This window comes from Hydra vulgaris, chromosome 09, assembly GCF_038396675.1.
Source record: "Hydra vulgaris chromosome 09, alternate assembly HydraT2T_AEP".
Lineage (NCBI taxonomy): Eukaryota > Metazoa > Cnidaria > Hydrozoa > Anthoathecata > Hydridae > Hydra > Hydra vulgaris.
The window spans coordinates 24,640,058-24,667,825 of record NC_088928.1 but is presented as its reverse complement, the minus strand read 5'-3'; the positions used below and the strand labels follow the sequence as shown (position 1 = coordinate 24,667,825).

General features: G+C 25.7%; 2 protein-coding genes across 2 annotated transcripts; both read left to right on the top strand.

Moving 5' to 3' along the window:
• The first annotated feature begins 935 nt into the window (after positions 1 to 935).
• LOC100209074 (adenylate kinase isoenzyme 6) lies at positions 936 to 1,539 on the top strand. Its single transcript, XM_065805118.1, has one exon. It carries the CDS (start codon positions 973 to 975, stop codon positions 1,489 to 1,491), a length of 519 nt encoding a protein of 172 aa, XP_065661190.1. The 5' UTR covers positions 936 to 972; the 3' UTR covers positions 1,492 to 1,539.
• A 491-nt stretch (positions 1,540 to 2,030) lies between these two features.
• On the top strand, positions 2,031 to 27,620 carry LOC100205561 (splicing factor YJU2). The gene is made up of 9 exons (XM_065805116.1): positions 2,031 to 2,123; positions 6,247 to 6,347; positions 12,551 to 12,605; positions 12,753 to 12,842; positions 22,451 to 22,585; positions 22,706 to 22,799; positions 23,004 to 23,091; positions 25,286 to 25,421; positions 27,227 to 27,620. Exons 1-9 carry the CDS (start codon positions 2,100 to 2,102, stop codon positions 27,557 to 27,559), a joined length of 1,056 nt encoding a protein of 351 aa, XP_065661188.1. The 5' UTR covers positions 2,031 to 2,099; the 3' UTR covers positions 27,560 to 27,620.
• The last annotated feature ends 148 nt before the right edge of the window (positions 27,621 to 27,768 follow it).

Here is a 27,768-nt window from a genome sequence, read left to right as displayed (position 1 = left end):
CAAAATATTATACAGACGCTATAATTATTAAAAATCGCCTTAACAAACCTCTATTCCAACGGTCTCCTTAAAGTCCGCAAACATGAAAAAGATTTTAGTTTAAAACAACCTGCCCAACACAAAACCTCAGTCAACGTATGCACACTCACTGTGCCTATGGCTATATAAATTAGTCGATGTATGTACACTGCGATGCGTCTATATATCCCAATTTGTCTATTTCCTCAAAATCCCGGTTTTCGGACGTCAAGGATGCTTAACGTCAGAATAGGGGTTGGAAAAGAGTGACAACCATTTTAGTATCGTATTTTACTTTAAACGGCTACGACAACGACGACATAAAAAATTATAGCTTTTACGTTTTCGTTGCAGTTGGCGTTTGATTTCTTAAGTTACAGTTACAGTACTATTTAACTACTAACTATTCGTGACCCCTTTGATTTCTTAAGTTACAGTTACAGTACTATTTAACTACTAACTATTCGTGACCCCTTCACCTTCGGCGCGATGGACCATTTTAATAATAAGATCCGGGACCATTTTAATAACCCGACAGAAGACCCAGGTTACTCGAACGAAAAAGATTTTACAAGCTGTTACTTAAATTTCACTAAACAATATCAAAGACTATTAAAAAGAATTTATAAAAATATACAAATATATATAAAAAAATAAGTATTTATATAAAAATATATAGTTAGTAAAAAATAGTTAATCGGTTATACCACATTTTCTACAAATAAATTTTAAATAAACAGAAGTTTATTTTGTAAACAATATTGTTTATTTAGTACTAGTTTATATATGAAATACATAAAAAATGCTATATAAGTACATATTTTTCGTGTAAAATTTGTTAGTACAAAATTTCATGATGATATAATAAGCTGTAATTTTAGCTTATTAACTATGCATTTTGATAGCTACATATAAAGATATACAAGTAGTCTCATAATTTTTAAACTTTAGAGAATGGAAACTGAAAGAAACTCACCAAACATATTGATAACAGGAACACCAGGAACTGGGAAATCAACGCTAGCAATGGAACTCTCTCAACAAACCGGTTTTGAGTTTGTTAATATAAACGAACTTGCAAAGCAGGAAGACTTGTATGATGGTTATGATGTAAGATTAGATTGTAAAATACTAGATGAAGATCGGGTGATAGATGAACTAGAAAGTAAGATGTCAGAAGGTAAAGTAATAGTTGAGTATCATGGGTGCGATTTTTTCCCTGAACGCTGGTTTGATATAGTTTTTGTTCTTCGCACAGACACAAATATCTTATATAAGAGACTTGAAAACCGTAACTATACTGTAGAGAAAATTAAAGAGAATGTGCAGTGTGAAATTTTTCAAACACTGCTTGAGGAAGCCTTAGAAAGCTACAATAAAAATATTGTTTATGAACTACAGAGCAATTCAACAGAAGACATGGAGAGAAATATTGAGCAAATTATGCTGTGGATAAATAATTGGAAAAAATAAAATACATTGTAATTAAAAAATTCTTTGCAAATATATTTTATTTATAAATCAATTGAGTGTTTATCTTTGTTAAATTGTGTGATAATAATTTTAAAACATTGACTGTATTAATCTTTATCGTCATTAATATATTTACAATAAAACTAAACCAAAATTAAATAAATATGAAAACAATTTTTAAAGTTTTCACCTAATAATGCAAATAATATTTATTGTTTAGATAGTTGATGATTATCAAAGTTGTTATTAAAAATATTTTATTAAAAAAATGTAGCAGCACTCACTTGCATTTAGTACCAAGATAGTCATTTAATGTATGTACTGAAGCTTCAGCAGGTGCTGATTTTAGTATGATCTCCTCAGTGTACATCAATGCAATATATATATATATATATATATATATATATATATATATATATATATATATATATATATATATATATATATATATATATACATATATATATATATATATATTAGTATAAATACCTTCTTCATTCATCTAATAATATATACATATTTATTTATTTATTTATTAGGTTTTGAATTAGAAATTTAAATTGCAATTTTAGGCAATAATCTCAAATTATTACGTAAAATTTTGAAAAATGTCGGAACGAAAAGTCCTAAATGTAAGTATTAACCTCCAGTTTTTTTTAGTATTTATAATGCTGATTTTGACAATTCTTTTTAATCGTTCATAATAGTTGAATTTTTTTTTTCTTTTGTGGAAAATACTTTTTGTGACAGGCACCATCTAAAGCTTTTTTAAATCCTCAAGATTCCTTATTATACCATTATTTATTATATCTTAAAATGATGCCAAAAAAGTGTGTAACATTCATAAATTTCTAATTAAAGTTCATAAAGTTTTAAACCCCTGTCTTTAAGATACTGGTTGAGTAAAGCCTAGAGAGGTAACTGGTCGTGATAAAAATACTCATCTTGGGCAGATTTTAAATACATCTGGCTACTGTCTTGCAGAAGGCTTCCTAGGCAAAGACTTAATAAACAGATTCTATCTGTTAACTAGCTTTGCACCCCTTCTTCATCTATTAGGCTGGCGTAGATGTATTTATAATACATTGTTTCCAGTTTAGGATGTCAGGCCTTGTTTTAAATTATACCTCGAGTGATTTACGTAGGCTTTAAGTGATTTTTACGTAAGCAGTAAGCTATATCGGTTAAGCAACTTTTTATCATTTTTTAACTTTTAAATTATAATATAAGCGGTAAGATAAAAGAAGTAATTAATTTAAAAAAAAGTCACATTAACTTTTAAATGACCTTTATGTAAAAATATTTCTTACAAAAGTTTGAATGACAATTATGTTTGATATAAGCACTGTTTAGATATTAATTTTTTTCACAAGTAAATATTTCTTAATAAAAAAAACTCAAATAAAATTAAAAGTTTAATTTATTTTGTTTTTATTTTATTGTAATTATTGATTTTTTAAGCTTGAAGCAAAGATCATAAAAACATAATTTAGTTCTGATATAATATATATGATTTAATTTAAAACTAATTTAATCAAAATATATAATTTTATTCTGATAAAGAAAGTATATATAATTTAATTTTGATTTAAAAAATATATTTAAGTTTATTAAAACTAAAGTTAATGCTTGTGTTTAACTTAACTGTCAAATCTATTTAAAAATATTTCTTAATATTCAATTTTTAAATTTTATTTGTTTTTAAAAAAAATCAGCTTATTTTTATCGCAATCGTTTTTTGGGTTTTCTTTACACATTTTTTTTTTTACTCAAAATTAAATTTTAAATAAACGGCTGCATCAAAAGTTTACACAAAATGTAAGTTAAACTTTTTTTTTATAATGCAAGTTACATTGCAGCGATTTTTTTAATAAGAGATATACTCAGCAATGTAATTTTAATAATAAAACAATAAACTAATAAACTTTAAATAAATAAATTAATGTAATTTTTTTATTTGTTACTCGCTAATTTTTTTAAAATGAAAAATCATTTGTAGTTGCAAAATTGCAATTAGAAGTTTAAGAAATAATAATTTTAAAAACTCAAAAATTTAACATATTTTAATTCATTTATGCAAATGTTGAAAAAAGAAAGAAATTTGTTAATATGAAACATTTTTAAAAATGCAATATTAAATTTAATTATTTAATATTAATAAAAAATAAAAGAAAATAAACATTCTTTTATAGTGATAATAAAAAAGTGGTTAAATAACATTTAACTTGTTTTGTTAATATTATTGCAGCAATTTAAAAAAGTTAATTTCTTTAAAAAAAAAAATAATGAAGAGAATTTTATGACCTCAAATATCGCATTAAGCATTTTTTATTTAAAACAAGGCCTGGGATGTTGAATGCCGGATCTTTTTGACTTATTGCATGGGCTTTGCTTGTGTCTCTGTTTTTATGACTAGGCAACTCATTCTATTATCTGCTAATGAGGGTACAGCTCTAAAAATCAGTTATATGGTTCTGAGGCCGGCTGTTAGTCAGATTTCTTGAACTCTGATTGCTCTCAGAGAGGCTGATTCTGTCAACAGATATAAAATATCAGAGTACTAACTGTTCGAGTTTTCAGTGTGCAAATTTTTGGTGTTGTTATGGCCATATTTGAAACCCTTTGTTATGGCTTAGGGTTTTGTAATAGTAATAAGGCAATTGCTTGGACTATTAGATAACATACAGAGTACTATCTGTGCTTTGAGTCAAGTTCTTTAACCAATTTAAAAAATGACTAAAGTATCAAAAACTATAAAACACACAAAACCATCATCATCACCAAGTTCTCTAAGTCTATCATGCACTAATATTCATGGTCATTGAAGTAACTTTTCTTCTGTTGAGTCTTACCTCTTGCAAAATTCAGGAAACTAGGTTTGAATCCACAGACTATTCTTTTATGTGCTTTTGTTTACCAAAACTTCACTCTATCACCTTTCTTTTTGTTCTATATTGCTCTCCTTTATCTCAAGACTGCACTCTTTTTGATGTTATTTCTGATCAAATCAACCAAGCCCTTTCCCTTTATCCTTTGGCCAAAATCGTTGTTATTGTTGACTTTAATGCACTTTGTAACTTTAAACAAGCTGAATGTCTTGGCTTTGAGTGACTTGAGATACTTTTCCTCTTTTGCATGGTTCAGATTTTGTTACCTCACCCATAGTCAAAGCTGAATTGTTTGATAAGAACTTTTCTTCGATCTCATCTCTTGATTCCACTAATCACATTGTACCTGATATAGTCAATAAACAAGTTGAGCCTTTGCTCAAGATTATTAGATTGATTTTGGTAATCTGAAGCAACTTTTCTTTCCCAGCTCCAGAACTTGAATCGCAATTCTCTCTAACCTTATATTTTTCTGGACAATATTTGGTAGGAGTTTTCCATTTCAGTTCAACAGTAGTGGTATCTGAATTTAAACTGAGAGTGAACATGTTATCTGAGTTATATATGATTTTTGGTTTTCGACTTCCTTGAACTTGCTTGTTGCCATTCTATAATGACAGGTAGTGCTATGAGAAAATAGAATGCTGTCCAGATCATGTCTAAGCAGCTTGAGCAGCTGCAGCAATAACAAAAGTAGCTTGTCTATAATTGATATTAACCTGATCAAGTGTGAGGTTTAATTCAAGGGTCAGAATCTTATTCCTTGCTTTTGTCGATACTGAATGAGGTAGTGTTTTAGAAACACTGAAAAGTTGAATTTCAGTTTCAGAAGCTGAAGAACTAGAAGAGTGTTCTTATAGAAGAATTGAAGCAATCACTTCTAGTTTTTTCGTGCTACCCTTTCTTTTTGTTTTAAAGATCTTTCTGCTTGTTTCATTTTTTAAGATTCCTATTGGACGAAATACTTATCCATACCTCCAAAACTGGAACTGAAAAGATCTTCTCACTGGGATACCAGAAACGCTTTGTCTTTCTCATAATTTGCAATGTATCTGGTCTTCTAACATCAAAATGTTTGTGTAAATCAATTTTAAAAATTTTTATATTTATTCTGTACCCCTCAGAATTTCTGGTGCAACTTTTTTTTATTGATTTGTAAATATTATGTAACAGTATTTTTGGGCAGCATATCTGACTGGCATAATCAGTATACTTGCTTTTTCCAATAGCCAAAGGTGTATAGTAATGTTGGCACTTAAGTTTGATGATTTATTTTCTTTCTCATGATTGCCATACACTGGGAGATCTTGTTGTCGGAGCTTTAGCCATTGATATCTAAACAATAAAACAACAATTATTGCCTATAGTTTATAAATTAAATTTATGTTAAAGAAAACTACTGAATTGTAATAATATTATAAACAATTACCTCAATTATATTAAATTATATATGACTCAATCATTAATGGTATTAATAATAATAGAGAATTATTCAGAAAATACCAACCTTTAAACATGGTGGGAAGTGAAAGCAACAAAAATTGACTTCAAATTAAGATAAAATTTAGTAAGCAAAAAAAGTTTGCAATAAAGATGTCTTTTTTTTTAAAATCTCATTTTACAGATTACTATATTTAATTTATTGTAAAATTATTTGTGATTCCTACACACTTAAAGGTAAAAGTATATAAAATAAAGCCACCAAACAAAAGATGAAGTAACTTCAGATAACCAAAACAAATTGATAAATACATTACAGAGGCAGTTTATGACCCAAATTGATATTATTAAAAAAGAAATGGTCATAGTAATTTAAACCGGTCTAGCATCCATTATGAGTTTTAAATTTATTTTAAATATTTTTTAGAAATATTACCCACCGGACTTTGATCCTACAAAGTTACCAAAACTAAAGCAAGGACGAAATCGCCAGTTTGTCATTAGAATCATGGCTCCATTTAGCATGAGGTAAGATTAATTAATAATTAGAATATATACAGTGATGTACAGTTGCAATCACTGGATACCAAATGCCAGCCAAATCTTTTGAAGGGCTACTGGAAATATTATTTTGATGCAATTGAGTCACTCTAATATATATATATTTTTTTCTTTCTATTAATTCAATAATTCTAAGAAATTTTTTTTTACATCCAAAGTTACAGTTTTTTGTTTTGTGTACTAAAGATGCCTTTTATCAGTTACATATTTTTGATGACTTTTTAACTATCTATCATAATAAATCCAATAATATTTTGCAAGTCTTGGTGTCAAAATTTTTTTTTTCCTATTTATAGTTAGAAAAAATAAATTTTTTGAGCATTGAGAAAATTAAAATACTAGTTTATTTATTTATTATTTTACTTTTTCTACGCATTTAGAGAAAAATAATATCAATTTGAAAAAAAAATACTTCGATGTACATGGGTCATGGTGCTACATTTTTAGTGGTTGCATATAAATATTATAAATAATATAAAAAGAAATTTAAAATCATATATTTTTTGCAAATATTTACAAAAACTTTATTGATTAAAATTTAATAATAAAAGTAAAAGGTTCAAATTGTTAGTTAAAATTTACTTTAAAAGAACAAATTAATTTGAATTTTGTAAACTTATTTTGCTACTTTGTCACTTTGATTTTTTTCAGCATTATTCATTTATAGTCATACTCCAATAGACTTAAAAAAAAGATTAAAATTAGAGATTTTATTATTTAATAAATTCAAATATTTAATATACCTATATTTATCCTATATACAGTTATAACTTTTATACTATTCATGTTTTTATATCATTAAGTTTAACAATATACAGTAAACAAAAAGTCATTTATTAAAATTTACCTCAAAGAACAAATTAATTTAAATTTTGTGCATATAATTTAGTGCTTTTTTTCCACAAACAGATTTTAATTAATTACTAAATTCTAATATTTAATTTACATATAGTGTATACTTTATATATATATATATATATATATATATATATATATATATATATATATATATATATATATATATATATATATATATATATATATATATATATATATATATTATATAGCATAATAAATTTTATCAATAGTTTTTAATTCGAAACCACATTAAAAATCATTGAAAGTCTAAATATCTTTAAAGTAAACAATATTGTTATAAAAAAAATTATCAATAAAATTTATGTTATTTGAAAAAAAAAATTCGTTATTTAAAAAAACTTACACTCCCTATTTATTTCTTAAAACATTCATAACACAACATTAGTACACAGCAATCTTATGTTTAATTTTTTTTTTTAACCACTCATAAACTAGTTAATCATTTCTAATCCATGTTCATTCTATTACACAGGTCAACATCAACAAAAATTTTTTCTGGTGCCGAGCAAACAATTTGTTTTTTGTATAGCATTTCTCACTTTGATTTCAAATATGCAACTCTTTTTTTACCATCACATCAAGTTGTAAAGATATTTAGGTTCAAATCTTAAGTATTTAGGGTAAAGTCCCTAATATTGTCGGAAAAAAAATTATTCAAAAGTATGTCAACCTGGGTCTCAAAAGAAGCATATTTTCATAGAGATTTTTAAAATGTTATTCATTTGTAATAAAAATAAGTATTTTTTGTATTATTGCTGAATAACATTCTGTTGAAATTTTTTTAAGAGTCTTTAGCATTTTTTCACATAATTTTTTTGTCAATAAATTTTAAGGAAAAATATTCATGTTTTCTAAAATCTCTTTGAAAATACGCTTCTTTTGAGATCCAGGTTGACATACTTTTGAATAACTTTTTTTTCGACAATATTAGGGACTTTACCCTAAATACTTAAGATTTAAACCTAAATATCTTTACAACTTGATGTGATGGTAAAAAAAGAGTTGCATATTTGAAATCAAAATGAGAAATGCTATACAAAAAACAAATTGTTTGCTCGGCACCAAAAAAAAAATTTTTTTTGTTGGCCTGTGTTATCAATCTAAAAAATTAATGGTAATAAAAAAACTTTTGTTAAAAAGCAATTCAAAACTAAAAAAATTATCTTTTCGTAAATTTGTTACATTAAGTTTAAAAAATTATTTAAATTAATTTTTTTTTTAAATTCATTTAAATTAATTTTTTATTTAAATGAATTTCTCCAAAATAATTTTGGCTATAGGCTTGATTATGGTTTATCTGGCAATGCATTTATATAAAGTTGTAAGGATTTATATGAAGTTGTAAGCATTTATATAAAGTTGTAAACATATATAAAAAGTTGTAAGCATTTATATAAAGTTGTAAGCATTTATATAAAGTTGTAAGCATTTATATAAAGTTGTAAGCATTTATATAAAGTTGTAAGCATTTATATAAAGTTGTAAGCATTAAACACTTTTGTACCGACCTGGATAGATTGCTGACCTTGATTTTTTTTTCCGTTTTGGGGGCTGTATATATGTACATACATACATACATACATACATACATACATACATACATACATACATACATACATACATACATACATACATACATACATACATACATACATAAGTTGTTAAGTGTAACATTACCTGTGTTACATAAGTGTAACACGGGTAAGTGTAATTGTATAATAAGCTTCTAAAGTTTCTCTTTATTTGCTTTTTGTATTCTAATTGTTTTTATGGGCGTTTGTTTGAACTACCACAGTTGGCTAAGTTATCATAAAACTAATTTAATTGAACATTAACTCATAATATTTTAAAATGCATGTACAAATGAAGTAGTTGTTTGATTTATTAAAGGTTGCTAAAGATTATTAAAAATGAAAAGGGTTTTATTTTTTTATCAACATTTGATGCAAGCTTATTTTGTTCATTAAAAGCATTAACCTCACATTCATCCATTTATCTATTTCATTGTTAATTTAGGTGTCTCTGTTTTATATTTAATTCTTTTTTTTTTCATATTTAATTCTAATTTATATTTGCTGCTATTTTCATGAGCATTTGTTTTTTTGAGATAATTTTATATTTATTTAAAGATCATTGTTTGCAATGACATTGCAAATAACGGAATTTTTTATTTAATGGAAAGAAGAAAATATTAAGCAAAAAGACATTAGGAGAGGTTAAGAAAATTCTGAAGAAAAAAAAAATTAAACATAAAGTAAAGTCATGATAAAATTTAAAATTTACTTCCAAAGAAAAAACACACAGTTAAATATGAAAAAAGAAACTCATGGCTTTTATCACCAGTAAAATCAAAGCTAAATAAATATAGAAAAAAAAAGATAACATGTATCATATGTATGCATTACATATGTGACGCATCTGACCAAAACCAGTCGGATGTCGCGTTATGTTATATTGAGAAAACCATCAAAACGTCTCAAAAATTCAATTTTTATCATTATTTATTTTTTTGCATAATTGTTTACATAATTAACTTTTTTTTGCTATTCAAACTTAACTTTTAATAAAAAATAATTTTTTGATGGTTAATTTTTTTTGCTTTAAATATTGTCAATAGATTTAAAAATCTAAAAATTAAAAAATTGATAATAATTTAATTTTCTCGATGTACTAAAAGTGTTATAATTTAAAAAGTAATCAAGCTACAGTAATAATTTTTTCAGGGCTTGTTGCATATATATCACAGTAGATGTGTGCCAAATTAGAACAAAATCCATGCATGGTTGCTAAGAAGTTTTCTATTTTAAACGCGTTTTTTTCAGTTTTAAAGTTTTAATATAGATGTTACATTTTTGCTCATAACTTTGGCTAGGGTCAAGCTAGAGCGATAATTTTTGCATCATTTTAAAGCAGAATATTATACCTTTTCAAATATGTATCACACTCAAAACTTAAAATTTTATATATGTGACTGGTTTTGGTCAGATGGGTCACATATAACATAACGTGACATCCGACTGGTTTTGGTCAGATGCATCACATATATGTGTTATATATATTATGTATATGTACATTTTATGTGCTATAGTATTTTTTTTTTTTCAACAAGCCCAGTATATATTTCAATTTATCAATGATTACAAAATTCTTGTTTATATATATGTGCAAATTTCGAAGAAAAAAAAAAGTACAAGTTACTGTACCACACAAATCATAAAGAAAGCTAATAATGGCGTTTTTTAAAAAAAATTCATAGTTTGTGGTGTATCTGTTTGTGTTAATTTGAAAAATATTATCTGAAAATATATATATGCATGTACGATATGCAAAATAATTTATCGAAGCCAGTTAAAGTATGTTATGCAGCCTCGGAATTGGAAAAAATGATCTTTAAAAGGTTAGCATCAGGTTGGCAAAAAAAGTTTAATACAAAGGTTTTACCATAAAGCAAAGTTGGCAATTTGTTGCCAACCTCAAACACTTTATAGTCAGCAGTTAGATTCGCATTGCCGAAAGCCAACCCTTATTCAGAGAGCTGGTTATGAAACTTTAGCTGTATAGATTTGTCTATTACTTCCTATTTGTTTGTAAAACTTTATTTAACCTTGATCAGCAATAATTTTTTCTTGGAGATCAAAATAGGAAGATTAAAATTTGGTCATTCTGAGTGGTTTTTTATCATTTTGTTATTATTTAAACTAAGGAGGCATTTGAGTGACATGCGCTTATACATGCATGAAAAGTAATTTTATAATGAAAGTGTATCTATTTACTCAAAGTGTTCATATGTTATTTTATTAATAGAAAAAAATAAATTAGTTTGTTAAATTTGATCAATCAGTTTTAAGTAAAAATCTAGTATATTATATAAATTTTGTCAAATTAACTTTTAGATAAATCTCTTTTAACTGTATACAAATTGAAGTACAGTCGGCCCAGAAGACAAAGTTTTGAAAATAGAATGTAAACTATTGGTTGAGAAATCATAAAAAACTCATTGATTAAGTTGCTAGATAGATTTTTTTGCTGAATATAGGAAAATATAACTAAAAAACTTTGTGGACTTGGTTCTGGTTTCTATTTTTAAACATTTTTGACAAGTTTATTTTTTAATAAATATTTAATGTTAAAACATTTTTAAATGACAGTAAAAAAAGGTATTTATTACATATATTCAAAGAAAAATTCATTCAAGAGTTTACTAGGTTTTGGAAACCTGTTTCTTAATGTTCATTGATTAGAAATTAAGTACTCTAAAACATGTATTTGATCAAATTTCAAATTTAGTTAATGTTGATATTATAAAAGATTTTAAAAGATTGTACAAATATATCATCAAAATGTTTATTTGGCATTGAAAGTATATGCTCATGATATTTACTTGTGTGCTTTTTAAAACCATAATCTTGGCATAATGGTGAAAAACTCTGAAAAGTGTGCGGTTAGTTTGTGCTAATGGCACATGCTTGTAATAATATTAGGTGTAGAATTGTAACACAAGTTTTGGAATTTTTTAAATTTTACTTCGATGAGAAACTAAACAAAATATTTCACTGGTTTGAGAATGTAATATGCTATCTTTATACATAGGAGAGCATAGAATTTGAACCAGGTGGTTTTTATGGCTGCGGTTTTATATAGTGCTATTTTGTCTTAGTTGCTCTTTGAATATTAAAAAAAAAAGAGATTTTGAATTTAAAAAATGTATGACACAGTAAAAATTTTTATTGATAAAAGAATTCAAATTTACAACAAAATTACTTAGTTCATTTAAAAAAAAACTCTAAAGCAAAATGTGTGTTAAAAGTAACACAAAATCTAAATCTTTAACTTTGTCCTCCAAAAAGATTTAAAACTGCAAAATTGAAAAAAAATGTTATGTAGTGAAGGATATAAGAAACTTTATGAATAATAATAAAGATAAGAATCGTGCATGTGAAAATCAAAACAACTGAGTAAAGAATATAAGATAATATAGCTTGAAAGAAAAGAAAGTTCCTTGATAATAGTAATAATATGAAAAGGGGATAAATAATGTATTAGAAATATTGTAATAAGACTAACTAAATACTGTAATAAGACAAGATTTGTGTTACAAAGTTTAATCTTGTGTTTAAAACTTAAACCTTGTGTTACAAATTTAAATCTTGTGTTACAAGGTTAAACTTTGTGTTAGAAACTTAAACCTTGTATTAGAAACTTGAACCTTAATAATGACATTATTCTTATACAAATCCTGTAAATATAAATTCAGACATTGTAAGCTCTATATATATATTTTTTTTTTATAGATGTAAAACTTGTGGAGAATATATTTATAAAGGTCGAAAGTTTAATTCAAGGATGGTAATCTTTTTTTTTTTAATTTGTTATAAAAGTTTTGTTATTAAATTTTCTATTACTCATTTCTTTTTGCTCAAATTATCTTTTTTTTTTTTACAGTTTGTAAGTTTTAAATGATTGAAAATGATTGAAAAAATTCATTTTGACTAGGAAACAGTGGAAAATGAAACTTATTTAGGTTTGCGCATTTACAGATTCTACATTCGTTGTACAAAATGCATCTCTGAGATTACATTTAAAGTAAGTCTTTTTTAAAAGTAAGTATTCTTCATATTGTTTTTTTCAGTTTACTTTTTTTTTCAGTTTATTTTATTGTTTTACTAGATTAAGATTTATTACATCTTTATTTTTTTTAAATCATTGTGATTGTTTTTATTATAGTGATCATCGAAATCATAATTTCAGTGATTATTTTTTTACGGATATTTCAGGAGTTCTAGATATTTCTTTCAACTTTTAGTTTTTACTAAAATGTTTTTTGTAAATACAATTTTAACTATAGATATTTGTAATATAGTTTTTTCTAACTTTTTTTTTTTTATCACCCATAAAAATTAAAAGAAAAGTTTTATGCAAATTGAGAAAGCCATCAGCAAAATTAATAAAAAAATGATTTCAGATTTTTACCTTTTATTTTTTGCAAAATACTTTTTTAATTATTTAAGATATGACTTAGGATCATCACTGTCAAAATGAATGAAATCTTGTATAATTAAAGCTATATGATGGTTGGCTGTATGTAAATTTTTGAGAGAAATTAAGAATGTCAGAACATTCCATATTTTTCGAAAAATCAATAAAATGAATGTATGTAATATAAAATTTATATTAATATATTTAAAATATAAACTTAGATTAAGAAACATTTTTTAAAAGATGTTTCTTTTTTTTATTTAGAGGCCTCTAGTCTATTTTTTTAAAACTAGTTGTTTGTTTTTTTAAAGTAAATTAACTCACCATTTTATCATCAGGAAAAAAATCAACTCTAAAATACAATTGTTATTATTGAGTGTTGTTTTTATGGAGTGCTCTAAATTTTCAAAATTTGTTGTTATGGAGTACTCTAAATTTTGTTTGAATGTTATAATGGATTACTCTAAATTTTATCACTTTATTTGTCTGATTTAATAAATCTATTTCAAATGTAGTTTCATAAAAATTAGTTATGAAACTACATTTGAAATAAGTAGTGGAAACACTAGTTCCAAAATTTCACTCCATTCATTCCACACAATTTGTTAACAAAATCACTGGTTTAAAAAAGTCTTGTCTTATAAAACAAACCTGTTCGCTTATTCTGGAAAAATACCATCAAGTTAAGTATGAAATTCATTTCTTCACACTATTCATCTTTGTTGTGAACTGCATAAATTCTTTTTTTTTTTTTTTTTTTGAACAAATAATTTTCCAAAATGCAAAAAAATGCATCAAACAACAAAGGTGTCAAACCAAAGAGAGAAGAGAGGAAGTATGGAAAAATTGAAAAAATATGTTGATATGTTTTGAACAAAACAAAGTCACTATAGTAAAGCGTGTAATCAGGGATTATCTTTGTCCAGATAATTATATTATTTATAGAAAAATTTTTTTTTGGATATTCAAATAGTTTAGGAATACAAGTAAAAAAAAATTTTTTTGTAACTTTGTCATCAAATAATTAAAACAGTAAAGGTATTGTTTATCAATTACTCTACACTATATTTAGTTAAGTTAGACTTTGTTTGTACTCGTGTACGACTAATTTTTTCTTATATATTATTTGTTATTTATTTTGACTATTTCACCTAAAAGTGTAATGTAATTACATTTAATAATTTTTTTATATAAATTAAATTAGTTTATAATCACTATTTAAATAATTACTGAAATACTTTACTTTTTTACAAAAGAATGCCTACCAAAATCTATACCCTCAGTTGATGTATGTACACGTGGCTACAACTATAACAGTTGATTTATGTATGCATTGATGCATTTAATTTATGAAATTTTGAAAAAAAAAGGTAAACAACAATAAAAGTGAAAAAAAAATTGAGCTATTTTGAAATAAAACTTTTCAAACATAAAAATAAATATGTTCTGTATGGAGGATTCCAACCCGAGAACCTTGTTATCCGTGCCTGAAAATTTTATTATTTTAACATCTACAGCATTAGCGTGCAAACAGGACTGACGACACCAGGGGCCAAGAGGCACTGGCTCTCCCACTTCTTTTTTTCTCTCTCCTTTTTTTTTTTTAAAGTGTTTAGATATAGAGTACTTTTTATAGAAATTGTGCCCCTCCACTTTAAAACCCGTGTCGTCGGCCCTGGCAAATAATGTTTATATTAAGTGTACATTATTTGGATGCACATACAAATAATGATTTTCTTTTTAAACACATAAGATATTTTTAGTTACATAAATGAATTTATATTTCTAGATTTTTTGCGGATATTTCTCAAAAATATTTTTTGGATGTTTTAAGAAAAAATTTTCAGGATTTTAAAAATATGATCTGGATAATCCCTGTTTAATAAAAGTAATAGTATATTAGTAGCTGTCTGCACCCGTGAAATATGGGTCTTGGTCTATTCAACACCGTCTATTTCTATACTTATTAAATTCAATATTTTTTACATAAAATCTTTAACATTTAACTAAATGATAGTTGCATAAAATGTCTTCCAGTGTTTTTGGAAATTAAAAAAAAAAATTATAAAATATAACCTTATTAAAATTATATTAATTTAAAAAGCAAAATAGGACACCGAAACGGGCCACAAAACCTTGTTATGTCAAATATGTTAGCTCTATCTGTTTGATAGTTTTTATAGGAACTTTCAGTAACAAACTCTAAATTGTAAGAAAACCTTTCAATTAAGGTGTTTTTTATACTGCCTTTGGCCAGTATTAAAAACACCTTCATTAAATTATTATTGCTGTTTGTGATGAAAATTGATACGAAAACTGTATGTAATCAGTGTTTCACAGGAAGGCGTGCAATCGCACGTCTTTATATGACTATGTGTGTATGATTTTTGTTTTGCTGACTTGACAACTGCTTTTAGATAGTGTGATAATTTTTGCGATGTTTAAAAATGGCGCTTTAAAACGAAAGTAAACTAAATAATAATGAAAACAAAAACCATAAGCTGAAAAAAGAAAATAAATTTTAACCTTAGAGAAAATAATAAAAATAAAAAAAGTAAGCTATAAACCAAATTTTTATCTTTTAAATTTAAAAGAGTTTCTTTTAATAGAATTGCATAAAGATCAAAGTTTTTAAGTTATTTATTAGTTATTAACTGATTTATATACGAAATTTTTACTAGTTTTGTTTCAGTAAGTTGTAGCAAGAATGAATAGGCTGGTGTGAAATCATTACACCATTTTATGTAAAAGTTCAATACCTTTTGATATAAACCCCTTACTAAAATTTAAGATTTATCTTTCTTTTTTTTTTTACTATTTTTGTTTTCTTATTTTCAGCTTGCCTGTTATATCCATCAACGAATTTAAACAAGTGAGGAAACAAAACAGATTATATGTTCAAAAGGTTTAAACGAAAGTAAAACATCTACAACATACAATCTATTTGAGAATAATATATGCCAATATAAAGAAAAAAACAATTTTTTCATTCAATTCAAAGTTGTAAAATCTAAGTGTTAAATAACTTGATTTATGTTTTTAAAATATGAAAAAAATATCATTTTTTGTAAAATGTGAGTGGATGAAACAAGGGTTTAAAAATAATATTATGCATGAATTATCGATAACTATATAATAAACTATGCCTAGGGCCGCCAATATCTAGAACCGAACTTGCATGGTACTATGCTTCATTCGAGGTCTTTTATCTGAAAGAATAGCGGTCAGTGTGCTGAAAAGTCTTTCAACTGCAGGGCAGACGACACTGGGGGCCAGGGGTGTTGTGTCCCTGAACTGCACTGTTAGATGACAATAAACAGAAGTTTAACTCAGCTGATAGCAAAATATTTGCAAAATGATCTTTTATTAAATTTTCTTTAAAATTATGAAATTTTTATTAAAATAAAATTCTCATAATTTTTGTCAAATTTTTAGACAAGTTAGCTTTGAACAATTATAATTAATAATATCATAGGATAATAATACATCAGATTCCGATAAACAAGTAGAAAATTATAGCGAAAAAGACAATCTACTGATGGTAGAGAATGTAGCCATATATTTTAAATTTCTTTATTGCTGTTAATAACTTTTTACAATTTACAATATAAATTTGTTTATAAATATATTGTAAAAATTGATTAAAAAAAAATGATTGGCTTCCTTGCCGTATTGAGAAAAAATGAACAATTTTTGTAAAACATTTTTATATAAACATAATTTAAAGTTTGTTCTTTCTTTATATTGACATATATAATTCTCAAATAGATTGCATGTTGTAGATGTTTTATTTTTGTTTAAATTTTTTGGACATACAATCTGTTTTGTTCCCTCACTTGTATCGAATTTCGTTGATGGAAATAACAGGCATCCTCATAATAAGAAAACAAAAACAGTGGGAAAAAAAAGAAAGAAAAAGAGATAAATCTTAAATTTTAGTAAGGGGTTTGAATCAAACACCATTGAATATTTACATAAAACGGTGTGCTATAAACTCCACACAAGCCTATTCATTCCTGCTATAACTTAATGCAACAAAATTAGCAAAAAAAAGTTTGGTTTATAAATCAGTTTGGTATTAATTAACTTGGAAACTTTTATCTTTAAGTCTATTAAACAAAATGCTTTTAAATTTAAAAGATAAAAATTATTAGTTTATAGCTTACTTTTTTACTTTTGTCTACTTAGTCGTCTGGCTTAGGATCTGCATCAACTTTGAATTGATGGTGTGAAAGGAAATCAAAGCCACAGCTAATATCCGGATGGCTGGAAATATCATTCTCTCCATCAGTTGAATTGAAAAGTTCTCAGTTTCTAAGTTTTTGACAGTTTTTCTGGACAGTCTGTAACAATGCTGGTCATAAATTTGTTGTCAGTAAATATGCTTAAATTTATCCCCCATATTCCAGATACTTTGAACCCACTAATAATGTTCAAAGGAGTCATGGCTCGAGGGAACTCATCTCCAAACAGTTCACCATTTTTCGTTGCTCCATTTTTTTATTTAGTAAAAAATTCACCAACTGAGTGATGATTGAAAGCTGTGTTTTATACCGAGCTTGTGGCTTCTGGTGTTCTCAATGCCAGATTTGGGTTTCTATCAAGAAAACCTCTGCACCAGTCATGGCCAGCTTGTTTGGTTTTTTGACATACTCTTATGTTGCAACAAACAAGACACCATATCCTCTGCCCCCCCACATTCCCATCTGGGAAATGTTGGGGGGGGAGGATATGGTGTCTTGTTTGTTGCAGCATAAGAGTATGCCAAAAACTTTTAATATTAAAATTGTCTATGCTATTCTGGTTAGTAAATAGAAAACGTTTTAATTGTAACTCCTGATATGAGGGTCACAGTTAGACCGTAATACATCTTAGACATGTCTTCCAAAAAGATACCAAGTTCTTTTTCTGATTAATTAAAAAAACTTGTCACACCTTGTACCCTGGGAGAGATGTTATGTTTTTTTTGCATAACCTCTTCAATGTCATGATATTTATTCCAAACTGCCTAGAGGACGCTTTGTAGCTTCCACCATGTTTTGCAACTTTTACAGCTTCTTTATTTATTTAATTTTGCATCGGATGGAGCTCTCTTCGTTGCTCCAATTTTAGCTAAATACTTATGCGGCATCTGAAAGAATAAATATGAACAAAATAAATACATTAAAAATGATTTTTTGAGAAACACAAAGTCACTTAGTGTTTCTCAAAAAAAAAATCTTTACAAAATAGAAAATAAAAAAAGACTTTACTTTAAAAAACTTTTTTAAGAATAACTAAACTTTTTTTAAAAGACTATTTTAAAAATTTGACTTAAACAAATTTTTTTTAATGCTTTTTTTTAATTGTAAAGCTTGGTTTTTATCTTTGCTGTTTAAAATGCTGCAAGTTAATTTTTCAATTTTAAATTAATATATTATTATTTTATTTTTTATTCATTTTAAATTTTTGAAAAATGTTTCATTCATTTTTATAGATTTTAATGTTAAAGTTATGATAATAAAAACCACTTTTTTCATTATGAAATTAAAACTTACGTTTTCGCGCCTATCATCGTTTAAAGTCTTTAGTTTAGTTTAGCTGATTTTTCAGCTCTTTTTTTGAAATGTTTAAATTTTCAAACATTTTAATAACTTTGGTCAAGTTGTCAAAATATTATACACATGGCCATTTAATGTATTTCGATCGCATGCCTTCCTGACCAGGCTTAAATGTGGGATACTTGATTCGGGGATCAAATATTCTCCCTTTTAAAGAATCAACTATCCCTTTATTAACCTTTTTTTGAAAAGTTCAAATTTAGGGTAAAGGAGTTAGTATTTGAATATCAATATTATGGTGTTAAGTGAGTAAAAATACACATGTTTCACCTATTTGCGCAGTATAACCATAAACTAAATGAGATAATTTTATCTAAACTTTTTCTTTATTTGGTCTCTTTACTTGAATAAATTTTAGTAAACAGCAGAAAATTAATCGATTTAAAATTCTTTGCTTTTGGTTAAGAATTTACTAAACTAATTTATTTCAATATTTTTTAGATAACAAAAGTATTTTTAACATAGATGACAGTTGCATAACATTTCTCCCGGTGACAAAAATGTATAACAAATAAGAAACTTACTTTGAGAGATGTTGTTTTTCTTTCAAGAAATTTTCAAGATTTATTATTGCAAGTTTGGATTATAAACTCTTTTTTAAAAAGTAACGCTATAAATAAATAACCACAATAAGATTAACCTTAACAGCTTTATATAAAAATTGAATCCTTGGCTTATAGTGAATGATTAGATGTAGTCAGTTTTAGTGATGAAACTACGCAGTAATCATTTTTAACGATAAACACGGATGTGAAGGTAAGCCAAGTTGTCTATCAACAAAAACATCAAAAAAATTTGAGATAAACATCAGCTTTATCAAATGTTTATTTTTTTGAGATAAACATCAGCTTTAGTTTGATCTTGAATTTTATTTATTGTCATTGAGTATCGTTAATAAAAGTTTCTTATTTAAATTATTCAACTTGATAGCATTAAAATTGATGGGAAAAATTGAAAAATAAAACAAAAATTTATGAACAAAAATATATTTCAAAAAAATATATTTATAAAAATAATTATAATAAAAATTTGGAAATAACCTATGAAAAACCAGAAATCTACTTATTCACCTCAGCAGATGTTACTCTCCTTGCTGTTGGTGCAGCGCTTGTTGATGTTGTTGTTGCAGCAACTCTACTGGTCATAAGAAATTTTTATTAAAATGTGTTAACTAATTAAAAATTACACATCTTATGATTACACTAACTAGAAATAACATAAAAACTAATTACAAAGTAATAACACTTAACATAACAAACATAAAAACACTTCATGTATAAAAGTTATTAACACTTACAAAATATAAACCCATATTACCTTAACACATATAAGCACATAATAAATAACACACATTACCACATCATTTGACACATAACAATAATTAAATATATAAATTAAGAAAAAAATATAAATTAGAAACATTTACAAATACAATCCTATTTGTGTAATATTTGTTCAAATGACATAGCTTGTAATGCTTGTTTATCAACTTTAAAAAACAAACAATCAAACAACCTGGTTTTTTATGTTATAAAATGCAAACAGATTTTCTATAATTTTTTAAAAATAAGCTATTTGATGATCTTGTTCTTGAACATGCAACATAGTGTTGACCATGCAAGATGTAAGGGTTTTAAAGATAAACACCAACATTATCAAAAGTTTAAACCTTAAAATATGCATCATCTTTCTTAGAAATAAAAAATACTTAGAAATAAAAAAAAGTTCTTAGAAATAAAAAATACAGATTAATATACTTTAAATACAATTGACATAGGACTTGAATTGTGTTATTATTAAAATACATAAATTAAATAAGTTACCTGACATTAAAAGTTACTACACTGATTTAAAAATAATATAGGCTTATCTATTACTACAGAAGTCATTAAGTTATTATCTAATATAAAAGTTTTAGATCTTATTACTAATTAAGCAGAATTTAAGATTTAAGAATACCTTATCGAGTGGTCAAAAATATAAAGGGTCAAAAATATTATAAGGCCAAGTGGTCAAAAATATTATAAGGCCAAATGTGCGAAATCTTCTTTAAAAAACTCTGTGTCAAACACACACGAATGAGTAATGGCAGCAGTGTTAAATTTATCATTAATTATAAGCAATAAGCATTGTTTTTTATGTTCCCATAGTTGTTTCTGTTAATTGTAAAAAGTAATCATTCGAAAATTGAAAGTTGCTGTGAGTTAAGATGGTTTTTATTATAATGTCAATAAAATCAATAAGTGGGCATTTATGGGTGCGATATATGGTGGTGCTCTCTTTAAATATAATTTCATAGCAACAATACTTTTGCAGTGAGGAATGTTTGTATACAAAGATATAACATCTGTTGTGATAAGGATGTAATTGTTGTTTTCTACTACATGGGATTGAAGGAGTTTATGTGGTAGAAATAAAGAAATATGTGGTATTTTTAAAATATGCTGGTAATTGTTCAGTAACTGGCTGAATAAATTCTGTGGTAAAGAAAGATAGGTTGGTTGGTCTGTTACAACCAGAAAAAATTAGTCTTAAGGGAATATTTTATGAATTTTGGGAAAACCTTAAAACAGGGATGTACAAAGGGTTGTTTTTAAATGTAGGAACTCTGATGTTTATCAATCATATGATGAAGAGTCATATAGTCAATAAGGTTGTTAACATCTCTTGCTATACTTTTCGTTGGATTTTCTGAGAGTAGTTTGTATGTGTTTTTATCTGAGAAAATTTGAAAGATCTTCTTTTCATTGTCGGCTTTGTCTAAAATACAAATACCACCTCCAAATATATATATATATATATATATATATATATATATATATATATATATATATATATATATATACATATATATATATACATATATATATATATATATATATATATATATATATATATATATATATATATATATATATATATATATATATATATATATATATATTTGTCATAAGGGGAGACCAGTTTGATTTTTTATGAATTAGATGTCCCAAAATAGAGTTGTTAGAGAACTGTTGTTTTGAATCTTTCAAAAGCCATTGTGTGAACATTAAGATGCGTATTTGTAAATGAAGAAAAAAAGTAAATGAAGTAAAAGCTTTCATCGTCATGTTTTGATGTTGGTTATTTATTGTTGAATTTTCTGTATGGTCCAAATTAACATAATTTTGAAACCATAGTAAATACATGATAAAATATACATCAACAAATCAGACTGTCGAAAGCCACTAGTTAATAAGAATAAATATATAAAAACTCAAACACACATGATTACTGCATATATACAACACACCGCAGACTATCTATACCAGAAAATATCTCTTAAAAAAAAAAATTATCTAAATAAGGATGAGTTCAAACAAAGTTTGTAAAAAAACAAAAAGTATGCAAAATGATGTAACAGGCCTGATGCGCCAAACAAAACATAATATCAGTTTCATCATTTATGAAATTGATATTATGTTTTGTTTGGCACATCAATTACATAGATGTAAAAATCTGCCCAAATTTGAATTTTTTTTTTGAATTAACACAAAGCAAATATAAAAATTTGTTTTTAGTTGCAATTATAGCAATTATTATAGTGATTAATTTTAAGAGATTATTTTTTTGTAGACAGATCCAGAAAACACTGATTATGTAATGGAAAATGGTGCTACAAGGAACTTTGAAGCATTTAAAAAACTTTCAGAGCAAATAGCTAAAGAAAAACTAGACAAAGATGAAGAAGAAGCAAACAACCCAATGAAGGTTAGTTGTTTTAGTAACAGGTAATAGTTGCCATAAGTTACCAGGCTATTAGTTATTTAAGTAACAAAATTGTTAGTTAAAATTTATTAAAAATTTATTTCAAATATTTGACTTTTTCAGGCTTTGGAAAATCGTACAAGAGATTCTAAAAGAGAAATGGAATCCATCGAAAAGCTAGAGGAGCTTAAAGATTTAAATACCAGACTTGCTAAAAGTAAATTTTGTTAGATTATTTAGTAATTATTTGTAATTATTATTTTGTATATTTTTTCTACATTTGTTTTTATCCTTTTTTTTTCTTTTTTTTTTAATTTTGGGTTTAATGTTTAAATAAAATTTTAAATCAAATAGATTAAAATAATTTAAAAAACTTTAAAATAATTTTTTGTTGTTATAAAAATTGTTTGACTGTCTATAGTTGATCACGATAAGCTCATAATTAATCATTTAAAAGAAGAAGCTGTTTCAAAAAGAAGTCAGGAGGAAGAAGATGAATACCTTGTAAAGTAAATAATGTTTTATCATTTTACCACAGTTTTATACAGCTTTATAGATTTTTGGTTTGGTTGGGGCTTGATTTACTTTTTTTTTTCTGAAGGATTTTCTTAAACTAAAATTAAACAAAATCAATTAGCAATGTTTTGTATGTTTCTTTGAAATTTAGATTACTCTTACTTTCTTGACATTTAACTTTTTTCAAGTATGCTTATTTCAGATTATTGAAAAAGCATTTAAATTTTTAAAAACTATTGTTCTATTAATAAAGTTTATATATATATATATATATATATATATATATATATATATATATATATATATATATATATATATATATATATATATATATAAATATATAAAAGCACATATACAACCCTCGGGATTAAGGTCAGCATTTGGCAATGCCACCCTAACTTCCGACCTAAAAGTGTTTGAGGTCGGCAAAATAGTAAGCATTTTGCAACAATATTTTGCAAAACCACCTGTACAATAATAGGTGCAAAGGAAAATTTATATAGCAATGGATGCAACCCAGTGAGCACAAGTTGTGTTATAGTTGTCTAAAAAATGTTTTAAAATGTATTAATATGAGTTCTTTGCAGGATCCTCAGGTTTCTGAATCTTAAAACACATTAATATATCTTACAAGTTAATATATCTTAAAGAATATGTCAACAAAGCATTGAATCCCATTAATAAACCAAGTGAAACAAGATCATGGCATAATCTTCTGGCTAAATATAGGTAGCTTACATGCTCAAATTGTATTCTATCTCAAACATCCTATTTATTTATTTAGATTATCAACTTGATTCTCTGCGCATTGGCCTTGTTCATCAAGGTTTGTGTTTCAGAGTTATAGAGTTGAGAGAGGTTTATAACCCCAATTAAGTAGCCTCCTCATCTGTAGTGGCCTTCTCGGCTTTGAGGAGGTGATTTTACAAACAAACAAAAAAAGATGTTATTTATTTATAATAAATATAACATCTTTTTTATACTGAAATAGAAATATGAAAAATGTAAAAAGTAATTAGTTTTTTTTTTATAATTTAATACTTTATAAAAAGAATAAAATAAAGAAGATTTAATGCCCTTGCAAACCTGATCACTAAATTTGGATAAAAACTTAGTCATACATAAGTATAAAATTCAAAAGCAGTATATGACAAGAACAAGATACTTTTTAGAGACAATTTTCAATCAAAATTTGTAACAATCATGTTATATTGATGCAACAAAAAATATTTAGCTTACAAAAATGCATGTAAGTAGTGTTTTAAATATTTGTTTGTATGTTTGTTTGTATGACATTCAGTCATGATATGTTTAACAACTTTTATCTTGGTAAATTTTATTTTGGTAAATTTTATCTTAGTAAATTTTATTTTGGTAAATTTTATCTTGGTAAATTTTATTTTGTTAGATTTTATCTTGTTAAATTTTATCTTGGGTAATTTTATCTTGGTAACATTTATCTTGGTAAATTTTGTTTTATGAGATTTCTACTGAACCTAATAGTATTTTAACAAACAATTTTTTTTTATGGTTGGTATTTAATGAAGTATTAAATCTTGGATTCCACAAAGTCTTTTTCTAGTGTTTTATTTTATTGTTTATATGTTTTTTTAAGGTTTCTTTGTTGTGTTTTGATTCTTTTAATGATTTAATGGGCAGTATAATGATCCATGTGAATGGTTTGGGTTGGAGAGGAAAGAAAGTGATTTTGTATGGCTAAAAAATTGCAAAACATCTTCTATTTATTCCTTTTTTTTTTAGAATTTTTAAAAATTCCAATTTTAATTGTATTTTCTGCATTTCTATATAAGCTGAAGTTGATAAGTTTTTAAAAATATTAAAACATAATTTTTATAACCAATAATTTTTTATCTGAGAATGCAATATTTTAGTACTTACAGAAAGTTTGAGATCCAAGATGTTAGACATTTTGATTTATTAAATTTAAAATATATAATTGTTGTAAATAATTTTTTATTAAGACAAACACTATTCAGCAAAAATTCAAAAAGCAGCAACATTTATTAGTTATGCACTTATTAATGTTTTTTTTTTTTTTTAATATTTTGTACTATCTTCTATCTTTGAGTATTAACCTTTTTGAAAATTGATATTATCGACAAAAAAAAGATATATATAAATTAAACAATACATTAAAGTTAAAGTAACTAAATGAATTATTTTTAGACAGATTTTTGGTGGTGGAAGCTCACTGGATGGGTATGTTAAACGAATAATTGATAGTGATGATGATGATGATGACAGCCATAGTGTAAATTCAGATTTTGGGAAACGAAAGGCTACAGATTATTTAACAGATCATGTGAGTAAAACAGAAATAAAAATTTTAAAGCTTGTTTTTGTTGTTGTTGTGATTACTTTTTTTGATGCTGTACATATATGATGATTGATGATGCTGTAAATATATGATGATTGATGATGCTGTAAATATATGATGATTGATGATGCTGTACATATATGATGATTGATGATACTGTACATATATGATGATTGATGATGCTGTACATATATGATGATTGATGATGCTGTACATATATGATGATTGATGATGCTGTACATATATGCAAAATGAAGTTTTTGAGAAACCTCAATAGTGTATAAATACATTATCAGAATGTTTTAGAATATATGATTGGCATGGAGCCAATCATATATTCTAAAACGTTCTGCAAAAAATTTTATGCTCATAATCAATATTTATTTATTAGTCTAATTCTGTTTAAATTTTAATAAACACTATTTTAAACTAGCAAGTTGTAAAAAATATAATCTAATTATTATTAGTAAACACTGTTTTAAAATGGTTGTAAAAATAAAAGTTAATGCTGTTAAACTTATTGATTGAAGTAAACAGAAGATATTGTTGATTTTATGTTCAAAAGTGCTGATAAAATCTCAGAATATAGTGATAATGACATTGATTATTAATGTCACAGATATCTCCTCTGAGGATTGATGATATAGGTATTTCCTCTGAATATTGATGACACAGATATCTCCTCTGAGGAGCATAATTATAATGTTATAAACAAATTAGCTGCTGAAATTGATTTAAGTCATTTTTTTGTTGTTGTTACAACTAGTAAAAGACAGCATAAAACTGCCACACAGCACAACCAAAAGGCAACATAAAACTGGTACACAGCACAACCAAAAACAACATAAAACTGGTACACAGCACAACCAAAAGGCAACATAAAACTGGGACACAGCACAACCAAAAACAACAAAACTGCTACACAGCACAACCAAAAGGCAGCATAAAACTGGTACACAGCACAACCAAAAACAACATAAAACTGGTACACAGCACAACCAAAAGGCAACATAAAACTGGTACACAGCACTACCAAAAGAGTGGTAAGCTTGATGCTCTTTAGTTTGACTAAAGCTGACAAAGCAATTTTTTTTAAATACATAGTATAAGTGGAGCCTTTTACTGAGTTGCGTGATTGGTGCCTGATTCTTAAAGAGAATCCCTTTTAAACTTTGACTTTTTGATTCTAACCATTACACAAATATGGTACTAGCTACTGCACACAAAGATGTTATAAAAAGATGTATAGTCTGTTTAAAAAAACCAAACAAAACAAAAAAAGAGTTTAACTTTGTTTCAGATGTGATGTTGGATTATGCTGTGCTTGAACACATTAAGATATTTATTTTAAACAATTTTGAGATGTGTTTAGTTTGTAGTAAATTTATTTATGCTTTTTATGTAATTTAATTTCTGATTATTTTTGTTTGCTCTACCTAATACTTGTAATTTTCGAAAATTAACTAAACACTGGAACTATTAACCAGACACTGTTCATCTGTTGCCCACCAAAATTAGGTGACATTAAAATAACACTTAAAAAAAGTTTTGATTGCAATTACTAATTTTTTTTTAATTGTCAGTTGTTATAATTTACTGTTTTTTATTATTTATTTTGATTCCTTTGATTAGCTTTGATAAGTTTTTTTAAAATTATAAGTAGTGATTACAGATTTTTTATTTCATTAGTTTTTGTTACATACTTTTTTTATTGTTAATTGCAGTTACTGATTTATTTTTTTTAAATAATACTTGTTTATAATTTTTAATTACTACTTTTTTTTATCTAGGTACCTTTTACTTCTGATATGCCAGGTCCTTCAATGCAACCAGCAAAAAAAACAAAGTTAAAAACTCCTTTTGATGACCTATCTTCAATGGTACGTTTAAAGACTACTGAAAAGCAAGAAAAAGTTCAGGAACTTCCTCCAACTTTACCAGTAAAAGTTCCAGAAACTGTCGCAGAGATTAAAAAAGAGGTTCTTAAACCTATTGAGTTAAAACCTCTTCCAGAAATTAAAATAACACTTAAAAAAAGTTTGGACAATAGTGATCTAAAGATGAAAGGAGCATCGCTAAATATTTTAGGGGGATATGGGAGCACTTCAGACGAAAGTGATTAATATAACAGATAGAAATAGTGCTGAAGTACCAAAGATGATAATTAACAATCGAAAGCGAAGCGTAAATTTATTTATTTTTTTTACAAAATAAAGTTAAAATAATGAAAAAATGTTTTTAATTCAAATTATTTTGAAGATCTTATTATTACACACTTTTACACTATTACACATCAAAAATATTTATTATGATTTTTCTGGTTTCAAGAATA

What these genes read in the sequence shown, in the direction of transcription:
- LOC100205561 (XM_065805116.1), top strand. Translation starts at nt 2,100, where the DNA reads ATGTCGGAACGAAAAGTCCTAAAT. An exon ending in TCTCTGAGATTACATTTAAA is followed by an intron (nt 12,843 to 22,450) that starts GTAAGTCTTTTT and finishes ATTTTTTTGTAG; the next exon opens with ACAGATCCAGAAAACACTGA. An exon ending in AAATACCAGACTTGCTAAAA is followed by an intron (nt 22,800 to 23,003) that starts GTAAATTTTGTT and finishes GACTGTCTATAG; the next exon opens with TTGATCACGATAAGCTCATA.
- LOC100209074 (XM_065805118.1), top strand. Translation starts at nt 973, where the DNA reads ATGGAAACTGAAAGAAACTCACCAAACATATTGATAACAGGAACACCA.